Source organism: Aulostomus chinensis, chromosome 7 (genome assembly GCF_037954235.1).
Source record: "Aulostomus chinensis isolate RoL2024-O1b breed Wild chromosome 7, RoL_Achi_v1.0, whole genome shotgun sequence".
NCBI classification, from domain to species: domain Eukaryota; kingdom Metazoa; phylum Chordata; class Actinopteri; order Syngnathiformes; family Aulostomidae; genus Aulostomus; species Aulostomus chinensis.
This window is the reverse complement of record NC_141326.1, coordinates 17,299,245-17,312,979: the sequence shown is the minus strand read 5'-3', so window position 1 is coordinate 17,312,979 and position 13,735 is coordinate 17,299,245. Positions and strand designations below refer to the sequence as shown.

The following is a 13,735-nucleotide window of genomic DNA, read 5'->3' as shown; positions in this document are numbered from 1 at the left end:
CACCATTCTCTATTATCAGGGGGCCTGATTTATGAGGAATTCCGCTCTGTGGGGGCGGCCCGCTGAAAGCCAAGAGTATTAGCCAGCTTCAGCTTGTGCCAAAGGGATCTGCTTGAAAATCAATAATAAACTTGCTAGCCCCGGTATCAACAGCAGGAAAGAATGACTTGCATTTACTGTTCTTTTTCCCGCTAAGAGCACTTTGATAGATGTCGGGTAAAATTTAATTTTACATTTGATTTACACTGTTGGCGTTGATACACACCTTTCCCACCTCTTTTTTCTACGGTGTTGCATAGATGCAATGTGTTTGCCACAGAAATAAGTAAACTGGGCATTTCGATATAAAGCTAAACAGAACCAACCTAATACAGCCTGCCTGCCAGGTCAAGAACATAATTTTCGGACTGTTGTCATTGTGAACTCCCTCAGCTCTCTGGTCATAAAACAGATTTAATTAGACAAAAGGATGATGGCGACTTTCCAATCCTTGTGGCTCTGAGGCTGAGTGGCTGGGAGGCAGCGATTGGCGCTGAAGGGGGGATGTTATGGAATTAGTCCTTTTTGTTGACTGGGATGTTTTTTTTTTTCTTTCCCAGACTGAGTTAGAATTAGCAAGTTAAATGAATTATTAGATGCAAGGTTGGTGCAAGACATAAACACATATAGATTGTTCTGGTTAACATTGTGGATGCCAAATCAGGACCAGGTGTTAATAGTAGACCAGAAGTACAGGGCAACCCTCCTTTTTTTGTCTCCTATATTTTGCATGAATATTATTAATGCCTAATACATTTTTCAATAGCTTCCATGCCATGTGACTTATGGACTCCCAGTCAGTATTAGCTATTACAACATGATATATTCTATAGCACTCTGTTGTATTTAGTCATACAGGCCAAGATTTCTGCCTTTTCAGGGGCTTCTTTATGCAGACAAATACAGTACTCTAATATTTAGCTGTTCGTAAATGAGGCTGAGTTTTTTCCAAATAACATATTATTGAGCGTTCTGATGATTCCATGGGTTACACGATTATCAGCAACATGCACAAGGGTGATTAGGCTTTGTTTGGTACAAAAAGGATTAACATATTCCTGGCGGAACCACGACTGACTGAGCAAAGTCATCTCAGTATCAATCAAACTGGATGCAGCAGTATCAGTGACAGATACGGACATTATTATAGAGACTGTGAGGATGATTACAAGGCATACATTATAATATTAACTTTCTTTTTGCCCCCAAAATATGTTGAATATATATATTGGTACTCATAAGGAAACTTGTTTATTGTTTGTTCTTTGTGTATTGTTTTTTATCACTGAAATGATGATGAATTTTTACCAGAGTCAGTCAAAAGGCTAACTGTCTATTTTGCCTGAACTTTTCAGCATCAGTTTAGCTAATTGTGCCACTTCTTGCCTCTATCAAGAGTGTGGATAACTTATGAGCTTCTCTATTTTCTGCCATGTTTGCTAAAATATATAATTTGTGTAAAGACAGTGAAATAGCTAAAATAATATTTTTAGGACAGTCAATATAAATTGCATGTTCAGTTCACAGTATATTTTCCATTTGCTCAACAGTATAAAAGACAAAGAAAGTTGGCGAAAGTTGCACTCTTATGGCTGCAGTACACATTTATTAATGTAATTGTTAATCAAATGTATAAACAGCTTCTTTTATTGACTGCAGCTGTTTCTATTAAATATTTTCTCTCTCTGCAGAAAATATTGTGGGACATTCAGGCAGCAAAACTTAAAACTATATGTATAAATTTCACATGACAAACTCTCCGGGGGGAAACAGAATAAAACACATTTTCTGAAAACAGAAAAGTGAAAAATAGTAACAGAGTCTTGCAGAATCCACTTCAATAGCAAAGACTGTGTGCCAGAGATTGTTTAAATAGCGCCCCAAGTGTGTGCTCAGAAGAATCTAAATTCTTCTTTTTTCATACGGTGCACATACATGAGTGTGCTCATGTAACCAAATAAATATGTAATGTTTCTAAGCTCTGATAGTTTATTTTATAGAAAAAGCTAGAGATGCTTGGCCCAAAGGCTATGTAAGATCAAATCTCCCTTGCACTGAGTCAGAGCGTCTCTCCCTGGCTCTGCAGAGGCAGGCGCATTGCTGTGATTTGGTCTGCTTCATTGCTACAGACACTCGGCTTTATCCTCTGACACCTTATTCCTTCTGCTCCTCCTTTACTGGTAATTAATGGAGCTTAGATGTGATAAAAAAGTGGCTTCAGAGGATTAAATTTTACGAGTAATAGCTTTACTCATAAAATGTGATTAGCTCTTTTGCAAGGTAAGCATTTTCTTGCTGTCCTAAGTTGGAGTGAAATAATTGCCGACATGTTACTATGAATGACCGCAAGTTTCTATTGACAAAGCTATATCTGATCAACCTTTATTTCTTTCAGTACCTTGTTTGTTTGAATTGTCAATGACAATTTGATGAGTGATTTAATGTAACTGTGGGCACTATGTCGTTTACGGGTATAAGAAGAGACTGTATTGTCTATTGGAGTGTGGTTTTCTTTAAATATTGGATTAATTTACAAGTAGGAAACATATATATATATAATATGTTTCTACTGGGACGTATAACAATGCCATGCCACAGATGATACTGTTATTGTACATGTGATCAATTTCTCTACTTTAAAGTTACAGTCTAGACTCAAGTCTGGAGTAATGTAAATATACTGGAAAAAATACTTTTCATTGTTTTGTTTTTAATTTTTTCATATAAATTTGAGAAAATACTCAGATGACATCTCATATTTTTTTAAATAGATGAGACAAAAAGAATAATTAATACATGTCCCTTATAATTAAAGCTATTAATGCAGCAAATGCACCGTCACTTGAACAAACAAAATAATTTCACTTTTTAAAAATGTTTTAGATAATTCAAAATGAGTCAAGAGCTCATGCTAGGGGAGCAAACATTTATAAATTCTTCAACATGTTGGATTTGGCTCAAAAGGCTGGGGAGAAAACTCCAATTAGCTTTAAAAAATGTTAACTTGTTTATTTATGCGTGTGCAGTAACTGTGTATGCTTGGGGGGGGGGGCTGCAGAATATGTGGATCACATTTATTTGCACCAATGTGTTGTTAATTTGTTTTTGAATCAAAGAATTACATTTGAAAACAGCATCAGCACTTATTTTGTGGCCTTCCACAATGATGTAAATCATCGTGATGCATAGACATTTTAGTCACATGGCCTGCGTGTTTATTCTGACAAATAACTAATAACCATCATATCAGTCTCCCTCACATTATCTGTACTTTAAGAAATAACCTGCTCAGATTCAGGTATGTGACTAATTGTGAGCTCAACTTGTGGGCTGTCTTGCTGAACAAGTGTATTACTCTGATAGACTGTAATTAACTTAATCACATTGGATGTGAGTTGGCTTTGTGGAACTGCTTAATCCTGGATCAGAGATTGCACAACAGACCTCTTTAAAGACATTTTTGAGTCATCAGACAGGGAAAGCTGTACGTAGTTCTGCTTACAATGGCTCCATTCCTGCTCCATTAGTTGTCCCCCAAAGTCACGAGCATTGAAACTGGCAAACAACTGCAATGCAGTCATGGTTAATGTTATGAATTCAAACTGTGTTTTTTCCACCCTGAAAACCTAAATGTCTGCTGTAAATTGATCTATAAACCCTGTTTCAGCTGTTGAGAAATCCGCGAAATACAGAATGAAGTCTCTACTTGCTTGATTTAACACCTTGAAAAATCAAAACCCACTTATTACCTGTACTGCATTGCATATTGGTATTGGTGCAGTGTGTTTTCTAATCATATTTTGTGTTTGCTTGTTTTATCACAGAAGGAATGGCTTTGTCTGAACTGCCAGACTCAAAGGGCTTTGCTGGGACAACTGGGGGACTCAGGGAAAACGCCACAGCCTTCATCCATATCAGCCATACCAGAGGCCCCAGCCACACCTCCAGCCAAAAAGGCAGAGCCCAAAACTGTTACTGCAAAGGCAGAGCCCATGCCTGCAGCTCCAAAATCACAAGACACACGTGCACCCACCATGGCAGCAACAACAGTTCTAACCCCAAAAGCAAAGACAGAGCCTATATCTGCCAAGATGGAAACCATGGCTACAACAGATTCCACAGAAATGGAGCCCAAGTCCACACCCACAGCAGCAAAGGTTTCATCTGTTACATCAGAAAAGCAGCCTGTAGCAGAACTCATAACACCAGTTATAGCACCTGGGCAAAAGCAAGCTGTACCATGTCAAGTGCCAAACACAACCATTCCTAAGACAGTAACCGTGAATGGGAAAGAAGAGCCGAGGAAAAAAGAGCTCAGCGGGACAGAAGTTTCCAAAACCGAAGAGGTGAAACCTGAACCTCAAAAAGTCAAGGCTGAACCGGATGTAGCTTCGTCTGTCCCGTTGACTGTTGATAAAGTTGCACTCAACCCCCCTGCTGCCGCTGCTGCTGCAGGGGTTGCTGAAGCTGAAGTTGTTCCAGTGACAGAAACAAAGCCAGAATTGTCTGCTCCAGGGAGGATTGTCAAGACAGTGCAAGCTGATGATAAAATAAAGCTGACAGAGCCATCAACATCTACAGAGAGAGGGGAGGTGGAACCAAAGTCACAAGAACCACAGCTGGAAGTTTCAGCTGACAGAAATCAAATGGCTGATAAGCTGGTTGAAAGGACAACTTCAGAGCTGGAACCAGTATCTGCAGTCAATATCATCATGGAGGTAAGAATGACTCCTCTCCATAATTTAGAGTGATTGTAATGATAAGCTGTCTTATTCATACAATAATTTTAATGATTAAAACAAAATTAAAAAATACAAATAGAGCTATTGTAACATTTCTACAATTTTGACTATACTTTCTCTTTATAAAATGCACTTTAACTTTGAGATGAAAAACAATGTCCTGTGAAACATGTATAACTTACAAACACAAAACAAACTCTTTTTGACATTGATTGCTCTTTCAAATATATTTTATTTACTGTTATCTTGTTTTCTCACCTTTTTAGGAGCGAGTTGAAAGCAAAAAGGAGCGAATGAAAGAAAGACAGGCCTCCCTGTCTACTGCAAAGGCTGAATTGGAGGACACAGTTATCGCTGGGACAGCTACCAAGGCAAAATCAACAACAGAGGAGCAAAAACCCCAGATTTTACCCGTATTGCAAGCATTGGGTGAGAGGCCATTGGTTAGTGATACAACAAAAGCCATAACAGAAAAAGATACTACCATGCCAGTAAAGGAGGAGGTAAAAGCTGAGAGAAGACGCCTTACTTTCCAAAAAATGGATGAGAGCAGTGGAAGTGAGCTCACACCTTCACCATCCCCCAAGGCCCAGAGGAGAAGGCTGAAAGTGAGTGGTGTGTCATCTAGCAGTGAGGACATCAAAACAGAAAGTGCTGACTCCTCTATAGAAGATGAAGACTTCATCCGAAAGCAGATAATGGGTATGGGTGATGAAGAAGGAATGTCTCTCTCAGAGGATGAGAAGGAAAAGGATGTGGCTAATGAGGAGACTGCCAATGAGGCTGAGCTTGATAATGTATCTGTGAAACCTGAAGTACTATCCAGAGAAGATACAGATACAGATAATAAAGACAGCCTCACCAGGAGAACAGCCCTTCAGAAAACAGGTGCTGCAATTACTCAGGGAGCTCCAGAAACAATGCCCACCACTACTTTCAAGAAAGCATTTCCAATCTTGAGACAGAGACAAAGCACCGATGAGGAAGTAGAGAGCATCACCGAATCCTTGTCAAAGGGATCATCAAGTGTCCAGGCATCTAGCTTTACTCCAGAATCATCACCTACATCTGCATCATCTCTGGAAGAAGACAGTGATAGCAGTCCCAGTCACAAGAAAGACAAACAGTTTCGCAAAGGTAAGCACAGGCAGCCAACCCAGCCACTCCCCACTATAGCAGACTCATCTGAGGAGGAGATGTCAAAGGACGGAGAGAAGTCTAAGAAAGAAAACAATGAAAAGTTTGCCCATGGCCAACTTCTGTCTCCAGATGACAATGCTTCTTCCACGGAGGATCTGAGGCAAGTTGCTGAAATGGATGAAGCAAATAGAACATCTGGCTCTGAGTTCTCTGCAAGTATAGAATCAGACCCAGAAGCTAGGCGAACTGTACAGAGAGGGCGTAAGCCGTCACCAACTGTGATACCATTCACTCCTTCTGACATACATGAAAAGAAAGATCCAGTGTCAAAATCATTAAAGAGTGCAGAAGAAGCATATGAAGAAATCATTCAGAAGACAAAATCTATTCCAGGGGAGAGCCCTCCTGATGTTGAGCCACTCTATGGAGGAATGGCAATAGAGGACTACCTTTACGAATCCTTAGTTGAGGAGCCTGAAATTAGAATAAGTGAATATTTAGAGGATGGACCCAAACAGGACACTGGCACTGAATCTCTTAAGAAACTGAGGTCACCAGAGGAGGTTTATGAAGAGATGATGGAAAAGAAAAGAGAATTGATGATGATAGAGCAAGAGTTTCAACAGGCCCAGACTGCCATGGAATCTTCCTTATCTCCCTCAGTAACAGAGACCTGTGTGGTGATCATTCCGACAGAAGAGACAGCCCCCACCGGACAAGATATGTCTCCTACAGGCAATGAAACTTCTACTGAAATGCCAGTGAAGAAAAAGAAACGGCCAGCTCCACCAAGGCCCTCTGAGCCTCCAAAGCGCCCCGACATGACTTTTGTTCCTAGCACTACTAGCGGATCTAGAGGGTTTATTAGACCTATGGTTCCTCAAGATCCAGCACTCAGAAAGGCACTGTTCCCCATACCTGACCTTAAGATTACCCAGTGTTCTTCAGGGGAGGAAGAGGATGACAGTCTTGCAGACGAGTATGGCGTTGGTGTTTCCTCTGACATTACCCCAAGTGATGATTCTGAGACTAAAGAAGATCAGTCCATAACCCCACCTTCGTTGGAATCCACTGAAATAGAGCCTATCTGTGTGGTCTGTGAGATTCCGGAGCCAAAACCTATTCCAACTCCAATATCAGCCCCAGAACTAACCACAACACCTTCGCCTGTATCACCAGTGTCACCTCCAACTTCACCGGTCACACCTGATTCCAGTATGGCATCTAATGCTACATCTTCATCCTCATTTCTGGCTCAAACACCCCTGTCATCAGACTCAACTCCGCTTTCTACACCAACACCTCCAACTTCATTTGTAACCCAATCCCCTCCAGAGATCTTTCCATCATCATCTACAACAATTGAAGCAGTACCACCTGGTGAAAGCTCAGTCTCTTGGTCTACTCCAACAACAGTCATTGTCACAATACCAGATGTGGTGTCTGATCCATCCAAATCACAAACAACTCCAGTCCAGGCTCCTATGACTGAAGCGCCAACCCCAGCCCCATTTGAGACTCCTCTACCTGTTGTTGTTGAGATGCCAGACTTGGTTTCATCTCCATCCCAGGTGTCTGTGGAGGCTCCGGCTGTTATGCAGGTGGTAACACCAAGTCCAGCACCTGTTGTTGTTGCAGCACAATATGCAGTCCAAGGTATAACGACACCTGTTGCAGCTGTAATTCCAGCCTCCATTACAGCCTCAGATAATGTAGCATCTGTCACTTCCACCCCATGCCCTGGACCAGTCATAGTCCAAATGCCTGATTTGGTTTCAACTACATCTTCAATCTCTGCACCAACTCCTCTGCCAGTCTCAGCACTCATTACTACCCCAGCTCAGGCCCAACCCAATGTAATACACTCAGTCCCTGTTCAACCAAGTGTCCCATCAATGACTCCAGTAATTATCCCAGCACTAGCTCAAACATCAACTACCATTGTAAAAAAGAAAGTCCCTCCTCCTCCTCCACCACGGTCTACTTCAGTGTCATTAGCTGAGCCTACCCCAGAGCTGTCAACCATCCGAACTGTTCCACATGTCTCACATACTATAACCACTACTACAGCAACAGGAAACAAAGTTGTTGGCCAGCCAATGCAGTCTGTAATTGTGGATATACAGCCAAGAATGGAGGATATGCAACCGAACGGTGTGGGTGTACCTCAAGTGGTGACCCCAACCAGACAAGGGCACATTGTCATCATAGTCCCCAGTGTGGAAAACTTAACTCGGCTTGGCCAAACTTCACAAGATAGCCAGCCACAAACTAGTCAAATATCCTCACAGCCTGTGGTTGCAAGTGTACCCCTCCTTTGCACAGCTGCTTCAGATATACCCAGGGCAGATGTACATGTACAGTCCACAAAGGTATCAGACACACTAGTAGCTTCAACTCCACCACTTCTTTCTAAACCTGTGGGTGAGACAAAAGTTATTGAGACAGTCCAAATATCTGTGGCAGATACACCTACACCCCCTCCTGCCTCATTACCTAAGTCCACTATTCATCCAAAGCCACCAATACCCACTGAAGTGACATTTACTTTAGCAACAGGACAAGAAGTTTCTGGTGCAACAATTGGCCCGAGTCAGACTTCCAAGCCTCCTCCACCCATACCACCTAAGCCTATATCAATTCCAGCTGGACTGGTTTTCAGCCACAAACCAGGAGAAAGTGTCAAGCCACCTCCTCCTGTTGCGCCCAAGGCTGCAACATTGCCAAGGACTAAAGAACCTCCAAATGCTCTTTCGCTTAGCCTAACACGACCTGTAGAGTCAAAGTTGGGTACAACATCTCCTAAGTCACCTTTGTCTCCTAGACATGCTAAATGTTTGAAAACCTATGTGGTGATAACTCTTCCATCTGAGCCTGGCTCTCCAACAGAAGGGATAACAGTCCAGGCACCTGTCAGACGAGGTTCCATCCCATCTACTAAAGTGTCAGGAGTCCGGACCACACCATCAGAGCAAAAAACACCCACTGAGGCCTTTTCAGCCCAGGCTTCAGTTCGGAGAGCATCTGTCCCCTCTGTAAGGCATCCACCTCCAATAGCCATGGCTCCAACTGTCACTGGAGAAAAGATAACACTTTCTGAAGTAGCAGCTGCTAAGGAGCCCTCCTTAATGCCGTCTGTAATTCTACCACCACCATCTGCAGTGGATGACATGATGGTGTCATCTGGTCAGGACACATCCATTCAGGCATATAGTGTACCTCTTCCAATTAAGAAGCCATACATACCTGTAATATTGCAGCAGCAGCAGCAACAACCAATTATTCAGCCCTTGCCATCATCTACAACTGTCTATGAGGACATAACAGTGCCACCAGTGGCAAAGATTCTTAGTCATCCACTAACTGCTCAAGCCACAGCAACATCACAGTTTATACCACCTGTCACTCAACATGGACAAATACCCACAGAGGGCATCGTAGCTCCAGAAAAGGGTCAGATTGAAGCACTCATTTCTCTGTCACAAATGGCGACAGTACCACAGCCTCTGGTTGAAACTGCTGCTGTCCCTTTGGAGCCAGAGGTACCCTCAGATGCCTTACTTCCTCAAGATACAGCAGTGACCATTGACATCAATGCTGAATTACCACCACTACCACAAACTCAGCCATTACAAGTTGTGCCCGTAGTGATAGATCAGCTCCCACAGCCTTCATCTGAAGTGATGACCCTTCTGAAAGAGTCCAAATCCCCAACACAGTTGTTTGCAGTAGACACTGTTGTTAGAGTACCTGAAGTACCATCAGTATCCTATCCTGCATTACCTGAAGTTACTCCAACCCCTGAAGTAACTATGTTGACACCACTAACAACAGTTGCTCAGGTTACAGCTCCACAAATTGCTGAAGAAACACCATCACCAGTTGTAATAGAGGTTCAGCAAATGGCAGTACAGCCAGAGGTGCCTCCACTTACTTATATTCCCCAGGTCTTTGGAGGAATTCCATCCTCGGTCATGCTACATTCAACCCCTCCACTGGAGGTAATAGCATTACAGCCTGAACCTACAGAGATTAGAGCAAGTGATGTTGTTGTCAGAAGAGATTCCATACCATCGTCACTGATGCAGTCTCAAGCAGTGGCTGTAGTGCCAGTTGGAGTTATCACAACTGAGGAAACTTCCAGTAGGAGGAGAACATCTATATCATCCATAGCACAGCCACCATATACAAGTGAAATATTTGCCTATCCCACAGACTATGACATACCAACACAAGTAGTCACAACTGAGGCCTTTGCTGCCACAAGAAGAGAATCCATAACCATGCAACAACCCTCACCACTTGCACAGGTTATAAACATGCCAGCTGAAAAAGATGTTCCCATTGAGGGTTATGTTGTGCAGCTTCCCTACATGAAAGGGTCGTATCCTGCAGAACAACCACAGGTATTAACTTATTCATCAGAATATGATCACCCGATGGAGATACTAACTACTGAAGCATACACCCGGAGAACATCAATACCCACTGGACAGGACATTCCACAGGGTGTGCCTGTGGCTCCAGTCACCATCACGAAAATTCAGCAGGAGTCCATTGAGAGCAAAGAGATTCGAGGACAAGAAAAGGTGGTTTCCAGTATGAGTCATATGTACTCTTCCTCAATTTCTACCTCGGGACAACCTCCTGAAACCCTGCCCAGCCTGGTCACTCAGGTGGTTACCACTGAGGTCCAGAGGACCACTGTGTCAGTTGTCCATGAGAGATTGCCACAGCCTCCTCCACCTAGCGTAACTATCACTATAAAACCAGATATGGATAAAGTCCAGCCCCTGAATAAACAGAATGGAAAAATAATCTATCCTGGTGATGTTATTGATTTGCGTACCATGAGGGTTGGCGCTAAGATGACCGAAAAAGGCATGGACTTAACACAACCAGAGTCATGTAGACAGTCTCCTTGTGACATTAGTGGGCGACAAATTACAGCAGTGCAGCCTGAAATTGTAAATCTTAGTACTGAGGTGACTCCTGCAACCACACTCTCTCTAGTTACAGACAGTATCACAATAGTAACATGTACAGCCACCATTGCGTCATATAGCAACACTCCAGCAGAAAAACCTCTTGATTTACAAGGCCCTGTTACATCATTGCCTCTGCCTCTAACCACATATAAGCCATGTGAACCACTTGCACAGATCATATACAGACCTGTGAATGCCCAGCCTGTAGTTAGTCCCGTACCATCCACAGCTCAAGACATACCCATTAATCTTTCCTTTGGAGCTCTTGTTTCCCCTGGAAGCAAACAGCCAACAACTTCAGCAACAGCAGCTATCAACAGTGCAGGGTCTGTCCTTTCTCTAGAGGCCACAGGGGCCGTGGATCTATCGAACTACAAACCAGTGAGAGCTATGGTAGCTTTATCCGGAACCAGCCCAGGAGTAGTGACTACTGTTGTAGAGGACGACGGGACTCCAGTTGACCTTACAGCTGGGAGGAGGGGTGTATGCTGTGATGTTATTTATAAGTTACCATTTACAGGAAGTTGCAGAACACAGCCCCCTGTCACAACTCAACCGGACAACCGTTTTGGCTACAGAGATGACCATTATCAATATGACAATGCTGGACTGTATGGGATCAAAGGAATGAATGGTGTAAAAGCATCAATGTCCGAGAGCAATCTGACAGAAGCAGGACTTTTCCCCTATGATCCTAAGGCTGACTATGATTATCTCAGTGGATCACCAGATGGAGCTATAGATCTCACTGCTGCCAAACTTTCTGCTGGTGAGTATGGCGATTTTTTACTGCATGCTATATGGGCTTGAATTATATTGATTTCAGAGAGGTGAAACTTTTATTTACTACTTTGTTACCAAGAGCTTGCTTCATATACTCACTTATCTTACAGTTGACCCTATTAATTCATGCTTTCCTGAACTCTTTTGTTTATTTTCTATTTTCATGCATGTTTTCATAGTTGAATATTAACTCATACTTTTGCTTTTCTTCTTTTGTCTTCAAACAGATGCATGCGTGTGCCTGCGTGTGCTCCCTCAGTATTTTGGTTTTGCATCTTGCTAGCCAAAATAACAGCATGTGCATGTGCAATGGACAGTGTATTTTACTGTAGATCTAAATTGCATGGCCTTACCTCATATAGCTTATAGAATAATTATATCTGATTTTGTCTGTATTTTATTAAGTAAAAACTACATCTTTTGACTTGTTGTGGCAGGTAAAGCTCTAGACTTCACTAGTAAAGCCACTGGAGCCTACCCAGGGATGACTACTGCTCCATGCTCCCAGGTCCCTCTTGCTGGGTTTGGTGTAAATAGTGTTCTAAGGACTGCAGACGGAATAGTTTACTCATCTGTTGCTGCTCCTGTACCCTCCACATATGCAATTACCACCCAGCCTGGCTCCATTTTCAGCACCACCTTAACACCTACATCAGCAATCCAGAATGAGTCTTTGCCTTATCCATATGGCTTCATTGCCTCTACAGACCCAGGACAGATCATTCCTTATGACACAGGGATACCTAAGGAGCTTCTACCCACAGCCTTGGCTGATATCATAACAGGCTTTCCAGACATGTACTCAGACAACACCTTAGAAGCAATAGCTGCCTCTCTTGATGCCTTAGCCTCTTCCCCAATATTCCCTGGCTTAGACAACACCAAAATGGCCCAGTATCAGATGGAGAGAGAGTTTCTAGAGCTAGAGAAGCTTAAACAGCTATGTCTTGCTGAGGAGCTGGAATGGGAGAGACAGGAGATTCAACGGTATCGTGAACAGGAGCAGCTCATGGTCCAAAGGGAGCTTGAGGAGCTCCAGGCTCTGAAACAGCAGCTCCTCTTACAGCAAGAGGAAGAACATCATGCTCATATGATGGCCCAGCAGGAGACATACGCTCAACAGAAAGAACAGCTGCAGCAAATCCAACAACTCCAGCTGCAACTCCAGCGACAGTTAGATGAGCACTATGGCAGCACTGGCACTACAGGACACCTCCTTGATGCCAAATATGCAGGGGTGGGGGACAGTGGTCAGTACTGGCCTGTCAAAGATGAGTCTACAACCCCAGCTATTGGGACACAGTTAGAGGAAAGTCAAGACCAGTTTAATATCGTAAAAAAGCTTCAAGCTGATCAGGACACAGGCAAAAAGATAATTGATAGTGGAGTGCAGACTGATGATGAAGACTCTGCAGAGAAACAGCATGTAGGAAGAAGAAAAAAGAGCAAGAGAAATGTTGATAGTTCAGCTCAGACAGATGATGAGGACCAGGATGAATGGGACGCTCCCACAAAAGCAAGACGACGGTCTCGGAAACATAGCAGTGACGGAAAGCATAGCTCCAAGGTCTCTAGTATTGCTATCCAGACAGTGGCTGAGATATCTGTTCAAACTGACCACTCTGGAACTATCAAGCGTCCCAATGTCCAGATGGACACCAAAGTGGAAATAATCAAGCATATTTCAGCTCCTGAGAATTCTCAGAAGGGTGGCAGTCTGAGCTGTCAGACTGACTCAGACAGAAGGCATACACCTATTGAGGTGGGCTATAGCACACACCTAACAACAGATACCCCCTCCAAGTCGAAAGTATTCTACACCACAGTGTCCCCCCTGTCCCCAGAGAAGCCACTTGGACAGAGAATGCTAACTGCTGATCCAACCAGATTTTCCTCTGGCCCCCGGATATTAAAAGCTGGTCAGAAGTCTCTATCTGATCCTAAATCCCTCAGTCCCACCACAGAAGACAGGATGGGTGGATACTATGCTGACACCTATTCTGTAAGTCATGATAGAATATGCAGTAAAAGGAAACTATTTGA

At 43.1% G+C, this 13,735-nt stretch overlaps 1 protein-coding gene across 8 annotated transcripts in view; it reads left to right on the top strand.

The window, feature by feature from the left end:
- Positions 1 to 13,735, top strand: part of pclob (piccolo presynaptic cytomatrix protein b) — a 55,333-nt gene that overhangs the window by 20,181 nt on the left and 21,417 nt on the right. For all 8 annotated transcript variants that reach the window (XM_086208859.1, XM_086208857.1, XM_086208856.1 and 5 more), the window contains exons 12-14: positions 3,864 to 4,757; positions 5,048 to 11,678; positions 12,130 to 13,694. In XM_086208859.1, coding sequence (XP_086064985.1) covers positions 3,864 to 4,757; positions 5,048 to 11,678; positions 12,130 to 13,694 — 9,090 coding nt within the window. The remainder of the gene's footprint in view (positions 1 to 3,863; positions 4,758 to 5,047; positions 11,679 to 12,129; positions 13,695 to 13,735) is intronic.